Here is a 22,524-nt window from a genome sequence, read left to right on the forward strand (position 1 = left end):
CTTGCCAGTGGCAACTCTGCATCACTGCTGATAGCAGAGAATGTTGTTGTTTCATTGTATTTAGTTTTAAATCAGTCCATGTTCTATCTGAAGGTCATTAGTTCAAAGAAAAATTGGTTCTGCTAGGGAGGGAAAATGGAAGTACCTTCATTCAATGTGTATGTTTCCTCACCTGAAGCCCCTTGGCTGGATTCTCTAGTGCACTGTCACAAACCCCATCAATCTCTTCAATTTCTTCAGAAGGAAGAGAGGATTTGCAGGTTAACCAGCTGGAAACGCAAATATGGATAAAACCAGACATACAGAAGACAGATGTGGACTTTTCAGAAATTCTTAATGCAATACAAGAAAGTAAGTTATTCCTTGGATGCAAAATTGTGTTTATGGTAGAAGATTCAATAGAGATGCATTGAAATTATAACTGAAGGCATATACAAAGTGATGAACTGAACGATAAGTATCTATTATTAAAATGTCTCAGGAAGTTCAATGGATTATTGAAGGCTAGTAAGAAATCTTTTACTATCAGAGAAGTCATAGTAAGATTTGAATTGTTATGTGACAAAGGATTCCAGCACTATATATTTTCTATGCAGATGTAATCAGAAATAGAAAGATTCATGTTACTTTAATCCATTCTTTGCACTCCTGAGTGGATGCATGAACTAATAATATCATAAAAATGCTGCAGTCAGGGATTGAAGACTGGATTTGAAGTTCCAGTTGTTCCAAAATTTTGAGGTATATTCATATTTTTGCAGCTGGTAATACCTGGGAGAAGTCATGAGATTGTCATAACAAGTGAAGGTCCACATGTCTTAGATGCTTCATAAAATTATCTCTTTTTATACGTAATGGGCTGTGGGCTAAGAATTTATTGGTTCACCCTTCTTAAATCCAACTGCAGAATGATCTCAAGGCTTGTGCTAGAAGAAGTGCTGCTCCTGTTAATAACAGTGGAAGACACCCCACCCCCCAAAAACTGATGCAATTCTGGAATCAAATAGAATCTGGAATTTCAGTGAGAATTTTCCATAACAATTTTTTAAATCTCATGGAGGCCAGGAATCAAAATGTGAGGCATGGCTTCCTGGCTTCCTTATTTTCCAGTTTGATTTTAAACTGGGTGTTTGGTGTAGCAATTTTCTAAAGTGAGAAACAGCAGCTTATATTTTAGAGTGATAAAGGATGAATAAGAATGTGTAAAAGCCCAGACTCTGCCTGATTTTTGCCACATAAATAAGGAACCACACAGTGGTAGCATCTGGTCGTTAAGTGGTGGTACTAGTTTGGGAGTGAAGGAAAATGCTCAAGTTAGTAAGATGATGGGGGTAAAGATTTGAAATTGAATCACCTTACTACTTAAGATACAGGTTTGGCATGAATTCCATGTTTTCTAGTTTAAAAAGCTTTTCCCATCAGGAAATCTTAATATGAGGTTTTGTTTTCTCCCTTCTCCACACCAGCACAGCCCAGATATAGGCCTGGGGGCAGTTGATATGCAGACTGGAGAAGCTGAAAAGGCACCAAATTATCTTTCAGAGGGTGAATAGACTAGATGGCTAAACATGGATAAGCAATTCAAGATGGGAATATTTCAAGAATTGCCATTTTGAGTTACAGATTTTTCACAAGCCATTTGAGAAGGATGCAGATTTTACAGCCTTGGAGGTAGTGTTTTTCATTTATCCAGTCCAGACACAGGTGCTGTTGGGAAGTTAATCTCTATGTCCTTTAGCTACATCTCCTTCAGCAAAGACAAAAGGATTTCTATGACTGTACAACACACTTTGCAGAGGTTTGTTGTGTGTCCAGGGGAGTGTTGCTCCATGCAGACTGTTGTGAATATCATCTGATTGGGATCAACATGTCTAAATATTCTTTCTAGGGTAGTTGCTCTCAACAGCTAATGTTACTTTTATTCCCAGTTGTCAGCATTGTATGATAATTTAAAAGAGTCTAATGATGCTTTTAGAAACCAAATAATTTTTCTTGCTAAAACAAGCTTTGGAATATTGTTCTTCAGCTAGCATCATCCAAAGCGAGAGTATACTAAATTGCCTAGTGTCACTTTTGCTGATAAAATAAAAATGAACAGAAACATGATATCTGAGCATGTTTCCATCATCTCACACAATAGCATAATCAGGTTGCATTTTTAAATGGAAGTCCTTATTTTTAGGCACTTCAGTTTCAGCATCCACCTTCAGAAAGTTAAAGGAGTTATCTTGGTTTTGAGTCCTACCTTATATCAGCCTCTTGGTCTGAAGTGGCTTGTGGACCCACTGAGATTGTGCGTGGACTCCTGCTCAGAATTTATCAGCATCCAGTTTTCAGAATATGTGGTTCTACTATATTTGGGATAAAAATATTTGTATACCCACTTTTTTTTCTTTTATTCTTCAAAGGATTCTGAATTACCAAGTCATTTTGATTTTTTTTTTCTGCAAAATAGAACATGAGGGGGAGAAAAGAGTTTGCATATTTAAGCTCCCTCTAAAACCAGAGGGAGAATTCTTAATATCTCCTGTAGCAATGCATGTGCTGCTCTGTATTCCTGTTGAATTTCACTGCTTAAAATACATGACTGTACAGTAGCACCATTCTTTCTCCCAAATAGCATTTATATATCTAATAAAGCCATTATATATCATTCTGTTAAGGATATTTGTGGGTATATGCACATCAGGGTCTGAAGAGGACCAAAAAGATGGATCCCTGATTATTCTTTTAGCAACATTTGGCCTTGCAGGTGTTCAGTGCATTGGAGAGGAAGGGCTGAGCTACCTACAAGCAGCAGGAGAGTTATCTTGGAAGTACCATCACCATTATTAATGTAAAGCAAACAGAAATTGCTATATAAATTATCTATTTGGTTTTGTAGACCAGTATTTTACTATTTTATTTTTAAGTATATAATGAGACTTGGGGTAGAAAAATTATCCCAGCAAATGTTGGGGGCCCATATTTTCTGTAGTGACCAACCAACATGACAATTATCTGCTTATTTTTGATATAAGCAAGTTTCCACTGCAAGTTTCCACTGCAGGAAATCTGGACAAGTCCTGGTAGCTAATTTCACTATCCAGCTGAGATTCACTGCTTCCACAACTTCTTCACTGCTGAAATGGACTGCATTTTAAAGTGACCTTAAAATAAGATTTTTTTTGCTCCTCACAAGTCCTCAGGATAACTCAGTAATTCTGTGTTTCAAGTCCCCAGACACATTCATTGTCTTATGCACCAAGTTCTTTATCTCAAAACATCTGCTTAAAAACCATATATTTTGCAACTCAAAGCATTACCAGCACTTCCAGAAGCAGCAATTCTAGTATCTCAGAGGCCTCATCTTTTATACCACAGCAGTCTTAATGCCAGAACAAAGATAGTTTAAATTCCCTCGAGTTTAGAGAACAGGCAAAACTTTCATGTTTACAGCTTCCATTGACAACAGATATATGTATCTATTGTTGTCTACAACAGATATATGTATCTTGAATATATTCAGAAATCTTCACTATTTAATTATTTTTGTGGTTTTTTCCACAGTTGTTTTCAGATTATATTGAGGTGTAAATCATATACAGATTTACACGACACTGTCATGGAGGCACTGATGGGTTTCAATTCAGTGAAGTTCAAGTCATTGGAAGTGTTTTCTGTTTCAGCTGCTCTTTCTGTTGAATATTGAGATTAATTCTTATCATATGAACACATATGCAAAATCTGGTGACGATCTACATCCAGACTATTATCTGATGGGGTGGAATGTTTCCAGTCTTGACTTTGGAAACAGTAGGGACAGTGAAAGACATGAGGTTCGGCTGTGCTGTGTTGTGGCAGTTCCTCTCTCTTTTATAATCATCTCTAGTATGATTTTGGTGGATTAAAATGGATGAAGGTGGGAAAAAAATCTGTAATATTACTGATGCATGTGCTACAAATTAGTCTGTTTGCTGCCTTTTAAGTCTCCTAAAGCCTCTGTGGTTTGGCCTAGGACAAGTTGGATGCAGCCACATTGACACTGAGGAGCTGCAGGCTCTCATCACATAAAACTAAACAACACCAGAAACTCAGAATCTCTGTTACAAACTGAGCTGCTTAGGTTAGCACATTAGCCTAGTATTTAGAGTGGATTAATTTGGACATGAGGATTTCTCTGTTGTTTCTGAAACTTTTAGTCATTTTCCAAGCAAAGCTATTGCAATTAAAAATACAATGTCTTTCATTAACCTTGTCCCTATTCTATGCATGAAAATGAAGATGAAGGATTCTTGAGTATTTTGACAGGGTTTTCTTTTTTTATTACCTACAGATGTAAAAATAGACTTTAGATTCTGTAAAAGACATGTAAAAAAAGGGAGGAAACTTTTCCCTGTCCTCATGATTGACAGGGAAAGAGTAGTATATTTAAAGTGCAACATATGTCTATATTAAAGATGAATATTATGGATAAGACTTTCTCCTGCTTGTGAGCGTGAAAAATAGGCCACCTGCAGAGACTCAGGAGTTGATATCATCAGCAATTTTTTGAAAGGATTCTTAAACTGGGCTATGACCTCTGAAGAAGGGAAAGGTGAAAAGGAGGTCACAAAATGCTCATGATGGCTGGGAACGGTTAGTGGCTGTTAATTTCTGGCAGCTATCCAGGCTCTACACAGCGGCAGAATTGATTTTTTACCTGCAGCCAGTAGTTAGAAATGGAACTAAGTTGCTGCCAGCAATTAGAGATTTTTGGCTGTTAATATAGATTCTCACCAACAGGAGTTACAATTGTCTGTCAATAAGTTAGGGGAGCTGAGGACAAGCAAAAGCAACAGGAGTTTATTGCACAGAAGAACAATGATTCCAAAAGTCAGGCAAGCTTGCAAAAACTGTGAATAGGGATAGGGGGTTAGATTAACTTCTGTCAAGACTGCTAGATATTTGGTCCCACTCTAGTCAGGGGAAGAGGCTCAGTAGCTGGGACCTTTGGGGGTCCCTTCTAACAGTTATAACTCTACGGTCATAATTTTGGATTTTGCCTGTGAGGCATGAGGTTGGATAGTAGAAGTCCATCCACAGCTGAAGCTTGATCCTCAGCTAAGGCATTTTTCTTCTCGTCACACACATCTCTTCATTGTGCTTTTTCACCAGGCCTGTAGTACATAGAGTGCAGAGTGAACCTGCCTGCCCTGCACCTCCCATCTGGCAGCCACTCCAGGCCCTAAGTATCGATACTTTTTGTAAGGGTTGGTTTACCACAGCTTAAATCTGTAGATTTAAGTGATTTGCTACATGCAAGACTGAGGGCTGTGTGGTGGGTGGATCTTAAAGTGTCAGATTTATATGCATCAAAATATGCCAGACTGTGAACAGAGAAGCATTTGCCCAGGTTTGCTTACTCGATGCCTTTCAAGAAACACTATTTATTTAAGGTCTTCTGCCTCTGGCTGCCCCACAGGTCTGTACAACTTTGAACTTAACACTTTGTATAGTAGGTTAAAATTCTGCCTCCTTATAGTAAGAAAAATTCAGAGACAATACTAACTCAGAAGGTAATGATTCAAGCCATTTGCCCCAAAAGAAGCTGAAGAGATAGCTAACATCTCTTTTATTGCGACAACAGATTGTTTATTTGTCATCAGAGAAGTGTTGTGGTGTCCTAAACCTTTATGTGGCTCACTGGTGAAGAAAGCTCTCCAACAATGCTCACCAGATTTTAAAAGTAACATAGTATATACTTATACCAGAACTAAAAAGTGAAATTGATGATGGGTTATACTTGCTGTCTTCATTTGGTTCAGTGCTGATTTGAATGTGTATTTTTATTTTTGTTTTTTAGTAGCTAAGGATGTCAACATTTTTTTTGATGAGTTAGAAGGTGTGAACAGCCCCTCCAAAGATGATGATTCCCTGCTTCACCATGGTAACTTGACCAGTACTTCTGATGATGCCAGCAGGCTGGAAGTTGTGGGAGAGGTAAGGACACACAGAATTATTAATACAATATTTATTCAGGCCCATTATAAAGATGTAATAAATGTAATTTGATTTAAAATCTAATTCTCTGCCATCACCTTGTGTCTAATTTTTCCCATGAGAACTGATTTTCCATTCTAAGATTATAATGCTGAAATATGAAATATCTCAAATTCAAAAGTTTTGATTTGATGCACCCTCAGTGAAACATCTGTAGAAATCTAAGGCTTCAATGCTTCTGAAAATGCTGGAAAAGTTTTCCCTATATTAATCCTTTAAGGGGAAAGAGTGTGGAGGGGATTTATCATGAAACTCCCATAAGAAGCATTGGGTGTCAATTATGAGACGCATCCCATTCCAGTGAAGAACAAGTGACTTGATGGTCATAATGGTGATTCAGAGAACATACCATGGAGGAAGCATTCAGCATATAGTCCCTTCTCAAATCTGTCTTAAAGCAGCCAAAGCATCATGGACCCATTACGAAAATTTGGGCCTAAATTTCTTATTGTGTTTTCTGTGCGGAAAGGAACAATATGCTCTTTAATTTTGCCTCCCAAATCCCTGCCTCCTGTGGATGTTACGGTTGTTTTCTCAGTGAGTGAAGAGACCAGGGACTTCTCTACTTTCCTCCACCTCAGGAATGGGGCCAGATCATGCTTACTGGACTGGTCTGATGTTACCTGCAAGTTGTGCCTGAGAAGTTGTCACGGGTTGGGTTTGTAACCGGGCGGAAACACCAATTTAGTGTAGTGGTTTGGTCTAAAATACTCATTACTGTTTATCTTCTGTGAGATAAGAATTAGGAGAAATGCAAAGCAGGCACCAAACTTGAAAGAATATAAAGAAGTCTATTAACAGACCTAAAAGAGGGGAAAAAAAAAATAAAAATTATACCACCTTCAGAACTCTCCTCCTCCCCCCACCTTCCTCCCTTCTCCCACTGACAATGTAAAAAGACAACCCTTCAGATGTTCAGTCTGTTTACCACTTCCATAATAACCTTGTTCAGTCCATTTAGAAAGAGAAGTCTCTTCTTGCCCATGCTATGAAAACATTATCACAACGAGACAGCCGCCCACTTCCAAATATTGTTCAGTCCGTTTAGGAAGAGGAGTCTCTCTGCCTGCGTGTGAGTCCTTTCCCCCAACTTGCAGCTTTTCCCGCAACTGCTTTCAAGGGTCCACTCTTGAAGGTTTTTGGGGTACAATTTTAAGGTTGAGCTGTTCAGAAACAAAAACAGAGGCCCTTCTCCTTCCCTGGGAGCAAAGGGTCTTCATCATCTTCATCGTTAGGACTATTTCTGGGAGCATCTCTAGGAACTGAGGTTTCTCCTTTCCCATTTGGAGCAAAAGTCCTCATCTGGTCCATATCTAGGGACTGAGGTTTTCTCCTTTCCCATTTGGAGCAAAAGTCCTCATCTGGTCCATCTCTCCCTGTCCAAACTTCTCATGAAATTACAGCTGTGTCAGCATCTGCCTATCTCAGCACAGGTGCTTTTGCTTACGAGCTGAACACTCCACCCCCCATATCTTCATGAAATTACAATGGGATACTCTGATATATCATAGCTTCACAACAGAATTTCAGCTTTAAGCATCTCCTCTCTCTCTTCCCTCAGGTTTTCAGCTCTTCACAGCAATAAAAGGGTTAATCTCACCTCGGCCTTGCAGCTTTGCAGCTGGAATGTTGAATTTTTCTTATCGCAGTGGAGAGGGGGGAGAGCCGAGCCGCTCCGGCTGCCCACGGCAAGGCAGTGGGGGGGGGTCCATGGCTGGAACAGGTCCATCGACTCCAGGATGGCCGTGGTCCGGCCCGGCCTGGCCCAAGCAGGGCCTGGCCGGGCCCACTGGGCCCTGCTCGGGCCCTGCAGCCACCTGTGCCAGCGCCGGAAACGAGAGAGAGCTTGGAGGGGGAGTTTGCCTATTCTTAAATGTGGATCACAGAGACGGTCACAACTTTAAGTGGCTTAGAGAATTGTCCATATTCAAACTGGCCAGCTGATAGGTTCTATCAGTTCCCAGAGGAAACTGTAAGCACCCCTTAGCAAGGACGTCCCTTCTGGGACTATGCTTGCTAACCTATGACAGAAGTTTTTGGTAGAGGGCTGACTGGCACAGGCCAGAACTGGCAGGGACTATGCTAGTAATTAAGAAGAGTGGAAAACCACAGGACATTGCTGAGGGCCCTGCCCTGACCCTCTTTTGTTTACTAGTTTTGATAGAGTTTAGAAGATGCAATTAGAGATTATGTCGTTTTCAGCAGCTAGAGGGTTTTGTGGTGCAAGTTCTTTTGTGCAACACTGCTGAGGAGAGAGTCAGAGATTTTCTTTGTTCTAGAAAACCAGCCCACAGAGAGCTGCGCTCCTCGAATGTTTAGAGAGATAATTAAAGCAACAAAATTCAGGGCACCGTGAATATGTTTGACCTTGCTCACAATTTCATCTTCTCTACTCACAGCTCTTCCCTAGCTTCCCATATAACTTACAAAGGACTCTCTTTGCCTGCTTGCACCACAATGGGTTAATCTTACATGATATTCCCATGTTGCATTTTGGGAACGTGTACCATATGGTCTTTAGCAAAAAGCCACAGGTGAAAGGCACGTGAATTTTGTAAGTTAAAGAGGAAAAATTAACAGAAAATTATCAGAAAGACATGCTGCTGTTAATGTAACAATATAACAAAACCAATACTTCAAAACCTTTTTTTTCTCTTAGATGTGTCCTTGTTGGTTTTTTAAAGGGAAAGGGAAAACTTTTGAGGAATATGAACAGATTTAAGGGGTTTTTAATAACCATAACTGAGGAAAATAACAAGGTAAGCCATGTATAGGTATAAGATGGGAGAAAAAAAGATGAAAATTGAAAGTCTAAATGGGACTTCAGGTATGCTGCAGCCTACCAAAGAAAAAAGTTTCGAAGTACTTGGTCCCCACTAAACTCTGGAAGGAAAAGATACACTGTTTAGATGTTGTATGGTTTGTATGGATCAATATGGGTAAACCCTTTGGCCCAAAGCTCTCCTAGCGTGTGCATGTATATGAGTCATATGTCTGAATGCTGATGGTTCCCAACTGAGCACCTGAGAATATAAAAACTACTGTATTCCTTGGAAAACAAGTCCAAATTATACAACACATATTACAAATACAGTCATAAAGATAGACAGAAATGGCTAAGCTTCTTTTTAGAGTGAAGTTTTTACTGTTCTTCTACTTTCTTCTAGCATCCTTTTTTTTAGATGAAGGAATGGAGGTTTGACATATATGACTACACCACTTTTTCACCAAAACCAGAAGTCAGACTTAGTCCTACATATATTTTTTTATCAGTTTAGGAAAACTGAGTTTTGATGTCATAACACAGGTGAGGGAGATGCAATATCTGAAGGAAGGTAGGACAAACTTCTGTCTGGAATAACATAAGCCTGTAATACTTGGATGATGCAGAAGTCCTGCAGCTGACACTGCTCAACCAACCCTGACTGTCTCTATATCATGTTAGATCCTCAAGAGTTCTTGAAAGTCTAGACTCAGTCTATAAAGTTGCCTTACAATCTTTAACAGAGGGCCAGAGAAAGAGCTCCTTTCCAGAGGCCACAACAGTCAATAGGGTGTGTCAGTCTGGGTTTGACATACAGTGTTCCTAAAATAAAAAGAACCTTCAAGTACAGGTAAGGGTGTCCAAGCCACCTTTCTGAGTGAAAAATTACAATACTGTAGTTGGTAGTGTTTCATAAGTCCAAGAGAAAGTAATTGTCCCAGGAAGTCATATTTGTAATGGAAGAAGTCCGACAAGTCAAATACCTTGGCTGAATCTTGTAGATACTCCTTCATGTAAGGCTCTGCATTCACTGATGAGTCAGTGCAGGGCAAACCAATTTTCTTCAGAGAAAGAAGAAACATAGGAAGGGGCAAATCTATTTTTCCAGTGGAGTCACTACTGCATGCAGAGAAGGACACATTCCTTATGGTGCTCTTAGGATGGGTCTGAGTTCAGATGAGGAGTGCACATTTGAAGTGGATCTCTCAATTGCCCCTACTCATGATTTCTTTGCGGTCCAGAGCAGTGCTGGATTTTAAACCTGGATTTCTTACGGATGTAAATCCAGTGAGGCTTTTGGACCAGACTACAGTGGGCCCAACATGAGCCCTTAAGCCTACATAGCATAGACAGCAGATCCTCAGCATGGATTGTTTTGTTAAACAGTCCCTTTCTTATTACACCACTTGCTAAAGTACGTGTTGACTCTGACTACTGAACAGGAGGCTTGCCAGGAGGGTTAGAAATCACAACAGGACCACCAAGTTGACCCACAGCCTCTAGATCTTCTGCTACATCCTTCCTTTATTTAAATAACCTTAAATACCCTTTGGTTTGTTGGTTTTTTTAAATGTCTTCTTGACAGAGATTTTTAATGGAAAAAGATAAAATGTGCCTCCTGAGCTGTTTTCACATTTAATGTTCTATGAAAAGTGCTTCTCATATCTTGATATCATTTATCAGCATGATATGCAGTATAGATATAAAGAGTTTGTTACTGTTTTTTCCTTAGAGATTAAATCATTTTTCTTGCCTTCTTTTCAGACTCTAAGTACTGTTCCACTGTATCAAGTCTGCACTAAGTTGTGTCAGGAGTTAGGCACTGTAAGGAAAGAATGTTAAAAAAATTCCCTTCTTTTGTTAGTGAACTGGATGTACCAAGGGGATGGGACATTTGGGATGCTTTCACTGGTATTTACATTTAATCAAAACACCTGCTGAGAATCAGAAAGATAGCTTATACTAAACTATTTGAATGGGAAAATCAATTTGGGGGGGTGGTTTCCTGTAAAAATAATTTTTCCTATTATAATGCTCACTTTGCAATTTAAATTCAGAAGCAGTTCTCTTATGGGGAAAGTATTTTGAAAATTCCCTCCTTCTCCTAGATGTGAAAGGCAAAATATTATTTTTTTTAAGAGACTCAATTGTATATTATTGGGCAGAGCTATTTTTGGCAGAAATAGTGGAGCAAGTTTTGGAAAAACAGAGGTAAATTAGCTTAACCTTCCCTTCAACTTCGAGCTGGACTGAACTTAAGGTTCCTGAAGGTCCCTGCCCTTTATACTGCTCAGAGGGAGTGCTGTTTGTTCCCATGTATCCTTCACAGTGTACATTTCCTGTACGAAACACTTCAACCTGTGAACTGCCAGGCAATTTCAACTTGTCTGAAAGTGAAAGCTTAAGCCCTGGGCAGTATTGTATTATATAGAAGTAGTGTTAAATTGCAAAGAGGATCTGTAGAGAATTTCATCTCATGACATACTGGAAAAAGACCAGTAGTCTGGTCTTTTATACCTCAGGAGAGTGACCTGTTTGACCTTTTATTAACAGTGAAATCAAGATGTGTTTTTCTGTCAGAGCAAACATTTGAACAGGCTTTTTTTTTTTCTTTTTTTCTTTTTTTTTTTAATAGAAAAGAAACAGTATTTAGTGCTTTTGTGTGCTGCTACACCAAACGCCAGCAATTCTCTCCAAATAAATCCAATCAAATCCATCCTCAGCTATTCATGAAGCAAGGAATATTCTGTAGTTAGTTTGATGAGGTACGGTGAGGTCGGTATAGAGCCTTCATATTGCTGTCTGTGTCCTATGGGGCAAAGTAATGAGCATCTCTGTGCCAGGTTTTAGTGTTTCTCACTACAGTAAATGTTCACAACATTGTTTACTCTTTTCACATGTACAAAGACATTCAGCCATGTTAAGTTCTTAATTTTAAATTTACACTTCAGTAACACTATTCTCTGCTCTATTTTATAAGTAAGAAGTTATTCCTAACCTTATGGAAGGTGGTGGGGGAGGAAGGTTTGCTTGTGTTTTCTATTCTCTCCTATCCCGTCCCTATATGTCCAAGCATTTGCCTAAGAGTTCCTGACACCCCTTAAAACCCCCTTAAGTAGGGAAGTCTGTGCTCCTCTCAGATGAAGTTAGAAGCGCTCTGTGTAAAGAGCCTAAAACTTGAACAGCTTTCTGATTCCTTATCTTTCCTGTTGAGTATTACTGAAAACTGATGATGCAAACACCAACGCAGCAATTACCAATGCAAATTAACATTACTGAGTTGCTTGATTTTCTCTTTACAGGAAGTACCTGATAAGAACAAGACCAGTGGACTGTATTTTAGAGATGGGAAATGTCGGATTGACTACATCCTTGTGTATAGAAAATCTAATCCACAGACAGAGAAGAGGGAAGTATTTGAGAGAAATATCAGAGCAGAAGGACTCCAAATGGAAAAAGAAGTAAGAGGTCTTCCTTTAAAAAACTTTCACTTTGAAGCTATATAGACTCTGGGTGTATGGTTTGTTTACTCTGAAACTCCTTCACTCTCTTGTAGCAGTAGAAAAATGCTTTTAAGCATGCCTAAATATAGGGCAGCGCAAAAGTGTAGCCTAAAGGAAAATCAGACACAGGGATTGAAGGCCAAAACAGGCCATTACAGTCATCTTCTTCAACCTTATGCACAAGTAGGCCACAGAATTTCATGCAGTGTGCTGTGCAATACAAAAAAACAAGTGCTGGGTTTGAATGGCCTAAATTCTACTGAGTGCAATCCTTATTTCTGTACTTATATTTTCTTCTAGCTATGTGCTCCACTGTTTGCTGAGGCTTCTGGTACTTTCCAGAGACCTAAATAGATCCTTACGTTCCTCTACCTGTCAGCTTAGGCATAGTGACATGAGAAGTATTTTAGTAGTTTGAAAACACCTTAAAGTTTCTCCTTCTGTCTTAACCCTAAGCATTGAAATAATTGGACAGTACATATGAATCATTTATATCTATGTTATTTCCAACACAATGTCCTAAATCAGTAGATCTTTTATGGACAAGAGTGTAGAAATTAATGCAAAGAGTCTAAAATGTATTGACATACTAGGCAGCAGGAGCAAGGTCTAAAGAGGCCATATCTCTTTTGCCAAGCCTATGATCTTCCTTAAACTTTGATAATGTGCTCAAGCAGGGCTTAAGTCTCACTTCCACCCAGAACAGGTATTGCTGAGAATTTACTTTTATTTGCGCCTGATGGACTCACACTCGTGCTTTTATGAGTTGTCATGCTGCCACTGATGGAAACAGAAGAGGAATTTTCAGGGTACAGGCTTTTGATCAATTATGTAGGTGCTACACATTATCTCCCTTTCTTTCACTGAGTTCTTGGTACATGTGTAGATATTCTGCCTGTGTACTTGAAATTCACACTTCTTTGGAGAACACTGGGGAGGAAAAAAGGGAAGACTTTACAGAAAAAGAAAATGGTTTTTTTTAAAATGCTTTTGGTTGAACATGGGTACTGGTGTATATAAGTGTATTAAGAGCATTTCACTGGTTACACCAAACAATTACCCTAAACTATTCCTTCAAATAACTTAAAAGTCATCATCTTCAGTGCTGCAGTAGTTGATAGACGTTTTCAATGCCAGAGATGATTAAATATTATTTCCTGTATACGTGCTACTGTCTGTAGGAGCTGTAACCCAACATCCAAGAACATGGGAGTGTTGCTGCAGCTATTCAGCTTCACATCCTAGAACTCTGCCCTGCTTCCACCAGGAGAGATGATGACAAAGTCTCTGAAATTTGGGCAATGTAGAAAATGAACAGTGAATGAATCCTCCCTATTAATACATATGCCAAATGGTTCCAAATAATTTTTTTCTTACTTCATGGTTTTTGTAGATTTAATTACTGCGCTAAGGTCAGCAGTGAAAGCTATGAAATCACTTTATATTTTAAGTATTAGGAAACTTATTGCAACGTTCTGCACTGAAAAATTTCTCAAATTGATTGTTTAAGTGCTTACTATAGAGGTTTTTTTCGGCTTTCAAGACCATTTATTTGGACATTGCTGCCTAGGCTGCATGAATGATCTGCCAATTTGATAATTCATTTCAGTTTCTATTTTGCTAGTGACATGCAGTTTTATTTCTTACTAATCTCATTTGCCCTTGGTGTCACTTCTTGCCAGCATCAGTAATTGTACATTTTCTAAACTCAGAATGATCAAAATGAGGTTGTGCTACATGACTTGAGCTAATGTTTCTAAGGTCTAAAGTAGCAATCTTTTTTAACATATGACTCTGACCTAAAATTAAACTCTAGCATGTACATTTTATGATCACGTTAGTTTCTAAATTTAATTATAATCCTGAAGGGAAAATCTACATTCTTAGTACACTCCCTCCCCCATCCCCAGAGATTAAGAATAGTGCTGCATAACACTTAGCTTTAAATTAAGCTGTGTGATCTGCTAGTGTCTAGATTATTTCTCATTATTTTTACTTCCCCTTTTTTTAAGACTACACATCATTCTGAATGTTAATTGTGGAAAATTTTAGCTGCAGGGTTTTTTTAAGTTGTTCACATGCAATATACCGCTTCCACTGAAAAAAGTTTGCTCCCAGATGAGATGAGAAAATTGTCTGTGGATTTGGCCACAGAACATATCCAGAGGCAATAGGTGGTAACTGTTGGACTGAAGGAAACTTTTTACCTTGTGTGAATTTTGTGTGGTTGTTGGTTCACTCTCCTTTGACTACCAGCTCTTCGTATGTTGACATTCGATTGTGTCAGTCCTGTCTTTTTAATGTGAAACCATTGGCAGAGAGGAAAACTTGCAGAGCTATCCACACTGCAATTTCAAACCCACATTCCTCGCTGCAGGGAGGGAGAAGTGCACTACAGTGGCTCACTGACAAGTACAGCAGAGTGAAATTCCAAGGAAGTGGTGAATGCAGGGAGCGAAGCATTCACTTAGCAGCATGAAATGAGAACGTGAATCCGAAATGACTTCACAAGAGTTGAAATAACTTCAGGCACAATGTCAAGATCATGTAGCTGAGAAAGGTCTGAACAGGTATATGTTTCTGACTCTAGGAAAAGGTGATAATGTTTTGCAGATATTCTCCAAGGAATTCACACTCACATTCTTCAACTGTACTACATCACTCTGCCTTGGAAGTTCAGGCAGATTTGGTGCTCAGTATATACAGTAGTAAAGAATGAGAGGATCCCAGACCAAGGAACAGATCATTAAAATAGTGAAGATTTTAACAAAAGAATAAAATTAATTAAATAATAGAGGAGAAAAAACAGTGATAAAACATTTTTAAAGAGTGAAAAAAATAGTAAAAATAAAATTAAATAGGGAAGATTTTAAATTGAAAACAAAGGTCTAAGAGTGAATGCTAATTGAGTGGTACAACACAAGTCATTTTATGATGCTTCTCCCTGCTTTTCCATGTATATTGGTTCTGGATAGGGTGAGTGTGTTGACCCTATCACAGCCAGACACTTCCAGACCACATCCAACACATGTGATCACATGCATAGATGCTCAAAAAAGTTAATCAAAAATGTAGGTCGGCCCAGGAAAAGAGACTGTATTTTCTTTTCATCCAGGTGTAAAATTTCATTTGTTGATTTATTCTCTTTTTCAGTGTCTCACAAGTGAGATAAGTTATGATATCCTGGCTCTGGGATTCTTGATGACCCTGCATTTTCTAATACTCTTTGAAAAAGATTTATGTGTGGGGAAAAAGGAGAGGACAGTCTCCAAGTGGAGCATGTTCTTATGGGAGATGAGGTACCAATCACATTGCAAGTTTGTAGGCACTGATACCATCTGTAAATACCACAAGAGACTCATGCCCTCCAGAGCTGGTGTGCAAAAGGTTAACAGGGTGTTACTGTCCACATTCTGATGGTATGTTTCATATTTAATCTAAATACAAGATAAACCTGAGATTTGGATCAACACACTGACAAGCAGAAGAGAATTACTTGCGATCACTTTTCTGAGAAGAGAAAATATAGGTAGTGTCTGTCACTCCAAATTAAGTGTTCATCCCTGTGGCCCAGCAATTCCTGGAAAACCTGTCTTTTCAAGAGAGAATGAAGAGTCAGAATTACTTTGAGCCCATGGTATTTTTCACGAGAAATACATATTTATAAATTCAACCTGTTGGCCGAAGTCCAGAAAAGTACCCTTGTCCCAAATTATTCCTGCAGCATGAATTACTGTTTACCTGCCCCAAACGACCAGGTAGAACTAAGTTGCTGTCAAGAGTATCTATGCAGTTCTGCTACATGAATACAGTATTACAGATATCTCTCAGTAGGATACTTTAAACTATACTATGTTATAATAGACCATGTATTACTCTTTCACTTGCAAACTCTTTAAGCTGCACTGTGAAGTAATGCAAATACAGGATAGAGATGAGAAATTTCTGCTGGGTGAACAAATACAGACCACACTCACATGTGTAATTTGTGCAAGAGAAAAAGAGGAAAGTCATCTTGCATTTAACTAAAAACAGTGTATCCAAAATGAATCTGATGCTGGGTTAGGATCTGATCATGCAGCCCTAGGACCAGAATACATTTAATTTGAACTTGACATGATTTTTTGGTTTTTCACCTTATGATTATACTAAACTAAGTCATACAGAGTTGTTCTACTACTAAATGTACTTGATACATTATGATTAATGATTGTGTTCAAAGTTTTTAATCTATATATTATAAGTTGATTTCATGCAGTTCACTTGAAAAAGCATTTGACAGACTAGAGGAAAGTGAGTGATAGAAATGTAGTAAATGGGAACTAACCACTTATGTAATGAAATAATATTCAGACCTTTTATTTTACATATTTTGTATATTTATGGTAACTAATGTCTCAGTATAGAAGCAGTTAACTACTTTAAACCAGTAGCATTCCTTACTGCCCTGGAAAACAGGTCTCCTCACAGCTATTGCATGCAGAATGCACTTCAGAAACCAACTTCAGATATTTTACAAATAACAGACAATCCATCTGGGCTTCTGCTGGCACATTGATCTTTGCATCTCCCTGATAAAAGATGTTATGGTAGTGCTGTATTGTAGGTCCAGTTTTCAGGAAGAATCCAAGTTGTGTGGGATTTTGTGTTATATGCCTGATTAAAAATTTAAACTTTGCCACCATAAGTGTCAAACTGTCACCAGGGCACCTCTAATTGCATTCACTCCCTGCCTCAAGCAGCAGCTGACATTTCTGGTGCAACATCTGGCAACAAAAACGCAGCTGGTGTATACAATAGGCAGTAGAAATACATAATAGGTGTTCTCTGGGGAAAACCCGAAAGGACAAGAAAGAAAAGCACAGTATAAACTTTGGTTATGTCGTATGAACAAATATCTACTAGTGAGTATACTCTGAGTCTTAATGTTAACATGACCCTAAAAGTTATCTTTGGAAATCTTTTTCAGTAGTTTATGCCATATAATTACAGAATACTTTTATTTCATTACTTTTCAAGTTTGCAAGCAGATGTAGGTTCATGAAGAGGTAGTAATAGCTGTGCAAAGCAGTTTCTTTTAATGTGGCTGTAACTTTGTGCTAATGGAGCAGGACATAAGAAGCTAGAAATTTGTATTCAGTAAGATACTTATATTTAGCAGCAACTTGGAGTCTGCTTTCAATATGATGAGTGTTGAGAGAAATTACAGATGACAGAAAGAGCACACAGAGTATCTCTGTGACTTTTAGCACATCCCTGAGTGTAAAAGGAAAAGAGACTTATGACCATGTCAAAGTGAGGTAAAAGTTAGAAGAATATGACAAAACTAAGAACTTCAGAGACTGAAACTTCTGAGTACTGTGTTCAGAAAGTGATGATGTGAAAGAGATATCATAATCAACAGCTATTGCTTCTGAACATAATCAAATACTATAATCTTTCTGGAAAAAAATGACATCTACTCGTTGTTGTTGTTGTTGTTAGTACTGTAGAGCCAAAACAGTTGTGAGAGACCGATCTGCTTTTTTTTTGGTTTGTGCGTCATCACTGCAGTTATTCATGAGATTCCTGTTACATAAACGTTTTTTCTGATTGTGATTCATGGGTAGAAAAGAATTGAGCTGACTTCCAGACCCCAAGTGGCGCTTGCAGATCTGAGTTAGAAAAGGTGTTTTATAAATGTAGTTAATGTCATTTGGTTCTCTGAGCGGTGCACAATAAAATCTCAGTGCCTTTAGAGTTGATTCCAAGTTTCTTTTTCAGTTATGACTTCAGTTTGTCCAGTTATTGAAAGAACAATAACTTGTTTGTAGTTTATTCTTTATTGTAGTTTATTATATAGTTAATTTAATCAACCAGGCATACAGTTTAAAATAGAGTGCTTAGTCTATGGTCAACTGACTTTTTACAGCTTGCCAGGAGAGTTTGTGTGGTACCCAGGAGCAAGATGCAGGTCAGAAGGAAAATCTTTTCCTGGCTGCTAGTTTTTATTTGGTGCTCATATCCTTTCCCTGTCATGTTGAGCTTACTCTGCACATATCAAAACCACCTATCCACTAGAGAAAAGGGTGGCTAGGGAAAGCTTCCACCACTGAAATGATATCAGCTGTTCTCTGAGTTTTTTTTTACAGAGAGGAGATAGCTGTGAGCATGCCTATGTGAGATATGTGCTAGGAAGCACCAAGACAACAGTGAGAGTGGTGATTAACCCTGCTGTGCATGTCTAGTTTAGTGCATGTATAGTATAGGTCAAGCAATGTATAGGATGTCACCTATGGCTAACAGGTTTCCTTTAGGCCAAACTGGCATTTGGACAAAACTAGGCTTTCTTGGTCTTTTGAAGAAGATGAGACCTTGTATTGGGTTAGCATGGCAAGGTTTTGGTGGTAAGTGGGACACCAGAGATGGCTTCTGTGAGAAGCTGTTAGAAGCTTCCCTCACATCCGTCAGAGCCAGTGCCACATAGCTCCAAGATGAACCCACTGTTGGACAAGACACTGTCAACAACACTGGTAGCACCTCTGTGATAAAGTATTTAAAAAGAGGAAAAAGCCTTCTGCAGAACAGCAGCTAAAAGAGAGGAATGAGAGATAATATGTGAGAAAAACAACTCTGCAGACAGCAAGGTCAGTGAAGAAGGAGGGGGAGGAGATGTTTCAGGTGCTGGAGCTGAGATTCCCCTGCAGCTCATGGTGCACACCATGGTGAGGCAGCTGTGCCCCTGTAGCCCATGGAGGTCCACAGGAGACCTGTAGCCTGCAGAGAACCCCACACTGGAGCAGGTGGTTGCCCAAAGGAGGCTGTGAGCCTGTGGGAAGCCCACACTGGAGTAGGCTCCTGGCAGGACCTGTGGCCTCCTGGAGAGAAGAGCCCCATGCTGGAGCAGATTTGCTGGTAGGGCTTGTGACCCCATACAAAAAGCCCACACTGGAGCAGTCTGCTCCCAACAGACTGCATCCCATGAAAGAGACCCATGCTGGAGAAGTTTGTGAAGAACTGCAGCTTGTGGGAAGGACCCAAGCTGGAAAAGTTAGTGGAGCACTGTCTCCTGTGGAAGGGACCCCACACTGGATCAAGGGAAAAGCGTGAGAATCCTCCTCCTCCTGAAGAAGAAGGAATAGCAGAGACCACAAGTTGATTTCAGCTCCCATTCCCAGTCACTTCATGCTACTGTGTGGGAGGAGGTAGAGAAAAGTTGAAGTTGAGCCTGGAAAAAGGGAAGGGTTGGGAGAAGATGTTTTAAGGTTTGGTTTTATTTCTCATCATCCTATTCTAATTTGATTGATAATAAATTAAACTAATTTCTCCAAGTCGAGTCTGTTTGGCCCATGATGATAAGGGGTGGGTGATTTCTCTCTGTCCTTATCTAGACCCATGACCTTCCTCTTCTATTTTCTCCCCTGTCCTGATGAGAAAGGAAGTGGCGGAGTGTCTTTAGTGGGCACCTGGCATCCAACCAGGGTAAGCCCACCACATGTGTAGCTCAATGTCACTCCGCTACTGTAACCAGTATCAAACGTTCCATAGCTTTCATGGACTCTAGTAAGTAGTTTCAGTCTCTCACTTTTCTGATCCTATTATTCAATATGTAAATATCTACAGCTAATGAACTTACAGTACAAATTATGCAGCCTTCAGGCTCTGTATTTTCATGAGCAGCATAACATCTCAGTATTAGCAGGTAAAGTTTGTTATTTAATGCTTTAAGCGCTGTGTCTGATTGCATCCCCAAATCATGGACGGAAGCATCAACATGACATAAACTACATCTGCAAAAAGAGAACCAGACTGAGAGGCAAACCTTACCACAAGCATTATAAATGAAAGTGCTTCCAGCTATTTAATTTAAAACATTGGGCTGTTCATTTCATCCCAATTCAGCCAGAGCAATTTGAAATCAGACTGGTTTATTATCTAATGCACAGAGCAAATTGAGTCTCTTTTCAGCAATGTTTTAAGAAAAATGTGATGGTACAAGCAGAACAATGTCCTTTCCCAGAGAGCATTCTGTACAAAAAGCCCATGATCACTAAACAGTTGAGAAGTTTCCAGCTGCCTGAACTTCTGAGGAAAAAAGTTTTAGATTTCAGATGCTATGTCCACTGTACAGCACAATGGCAATTTAGAAGAAAAATTTGAGGAGATAAATGAAAGTCTGGATAGATAGGGTCTGAACTCAAATTTCAGAATGCAGCCCTTAAAGATAAATTCCTTGATTATCTGAGGGAGCCCATAAATGAATATGTTTCCAAGTAGACAAATTCCAGCCTTTAACAGGGCTTTGTAAAGCTAGTAGACTAAGAAAATGTTGCTGAAAACTTGACCTACTTAAAAAAAAAAAATATGGCTTTTTCAAGGAATATGGAGGTAATACAGAAAATACGTAGATAACTGAAAAGGAGTAAGAAAGCCCCTGACATACTTCTTTCAGGAACGGGTAAAATTTCTTGTCAAAGAATTTACTGTCATCAACATTCACAAATCAGAATGTCAAAAATCTTTTGAAGGAAAAAAACCAGATAGACAATACATTAAGAAAAAATTATGGTTGTTATATATGAGATGCCCCCCATGTGTCAGAAGTCATCTTTCCCTTTACAATAATTGGTCTTAAACTGCAATTATTTTTGGGATGTTTTTTGCCTGCCAGCAGCACCAGGAATAAGCATAATGCACAAGGCTACAATCACTTAATGCACAGTGAGAGTTTTCAAAGCCCAAAGGTGACATGACTGGTTTGCTGCAACACTCCCTTATAGTAATGGCTTAATAAGCAAAAACCTAACGTTGTCTGCAGGGAACCGAAGGACAGAGAACAGAAGGATATAGAAACCCAGCAGTAGGCTTTGTGCTCTCCTTTTATGTTAATGATTTTGGTGTTGAACTTGTTTTGAGAAGGCAGCACCGTATTTACAGCATTATGCATCTAAAACAAATAGTGATGATTGGTTTCAGGGACATTTGCATCTTCCCCTGAAGCCTGAGGTGGTGTGGGGCTGCCTCCCTGAAAGTAGTGCCAAGCAGGAAGTATGAATCTGGAAGGGACAGTTCCCTTTCTCACTGCTCTCGGCACAAGGACTCCAGGTCCTCTCATTGTCCAATTACTTTTTTTGTTACACAGGGTTAATTAGTAATGGAGCAAGTGGAGAGTTGGTGCTCTGTGCCGTGGATTAACTGTATTTTAGTTGTGGCAACAGAACAAATAGAACTAGTCAAATTACATCATGGCTCTACTTTCTTGAAAAAGACCTTTCAGTTTATGGGTCTCTGGGCCCAAATGAAATGCAGAATTACCCACTGCATATTTACATATTTATTTTTTGCTGGTTGAGTGGTAATGAAGTGGTGCTGTAAACGAAGTTTAATAAAGCGTGACCTGAGGTAAAAATGCTTCTGAGACAGCCACATGGTTACAAATGAAGTTTAATACAGCCTGACCTGGGAGAAAATGCTTCTGAGATAGCCACATTGACTGAAACTTTTGTCAGCCAGTCATGTCCCCCTGTTTAAAGTCTTACCTGGTTTACAAAACTCTATTCTGTGCACAAATTACCTTTCATTTTCTTATCTGAAAGCTCTTGAAAGAATCTGTAAAAGTACATTTTAGACAAAACAGTTTGAAAACCCTTTTGTTTCCTCTTGGAGGTCTTCATGGTTTTCTACTTACTACTCTTCTTAGGTACAGCTTGCTTTTGCTAATAGGCTCAAATAGACCTTTCCATTTATAGTATGATTGACTCCCCTTTCTTAAAATATAAGAATGCTGTGCTTACTTTTTTGTCTAAAAACCATCTCGCACTTTTTGAAACTTCAATATTTTTCATAAAGAATAAAGCCTCCACAGTGAAAATGTAGATAGGAGAAGAACAAAATGGAGACATGTACATCTGGAAACCATGACTTTATACTTTGTCTTGCAATATGCAAAATTCATGTTCTTCTCCTCAAGAAATTTTTCTTTTCATATTCAGACTTCTGTGTCTTTTTGTGCCTTATAAGTTAATAACCAATTCTGTGACCTCATTTTCTGGGGAATCTGGAGAAGCTCCAGTGTGCGGGCGGGAAGGCATGTCTGAAGGTCAGCTTCGTGAAGCAGAGTTCTCACCAATGCTAGATCAGGATGGCCACAGCTTTTTTCTACAGAATTCTATAGATTTTCTATAGATTACAGCCTGGTCCTTCATCTCCAGAGTTCTTGAAGTTGTACTGTGAGTGTATTTTCTATTGGAAACTGTG

At 39.0% G+C, this 22,524-nt stretch overlaps 1 protein-coding gene across 7 annotated transcripts in view; it reads left to right on the plus strand.

Moving 5' to 3' along the window:
- Positions 1 to 22,524, plus strand: part of ANO4 (anoctamin 4) — a 177,785-nt gene that overhangs the window by 70,701 nt on the left and 84,560 nt on the right. For 5 of the 7 annotated variants that reach the window (XM_010410747.4, XM_039570997.1, XM_039571000.1 and 2 more), the window contains 3 exons: positions 241 to 351; positions 5,825 to 5,961; positions 12,088 to 12,246. In XM_010410747.4, the coding sequence (XP_010409049.1) occupies positions 241 to 351; positions 5,825 to 5,961; positions 12,088 to 12,246 (407 nt within the window). The remainder of the gene's footprint in view (positions 1 to 240; positions 352 to 5,824; positions 5,962 to 12,087; positions 12,247 to 22,524) is intronic. The other 2 variants (XM_039570998.1, XM_039570999.1) reach the window with 2 other exon arrangements.

The sequence above is a fragment of the Corvus cornix genome, chromosome 1A (assembly GCF_000738735.6).
Source record: "Corvus cornix cornix isolate S_Up_H32 chromosome 1A, ASM73873v5, whole genome shotgun sequence".
Taxonomy (NCBI): Eukaryota; Metazoa; Chordata; class Aves; order Passeriformes; family Corvidae; genus Corvus; species Corvus cornix.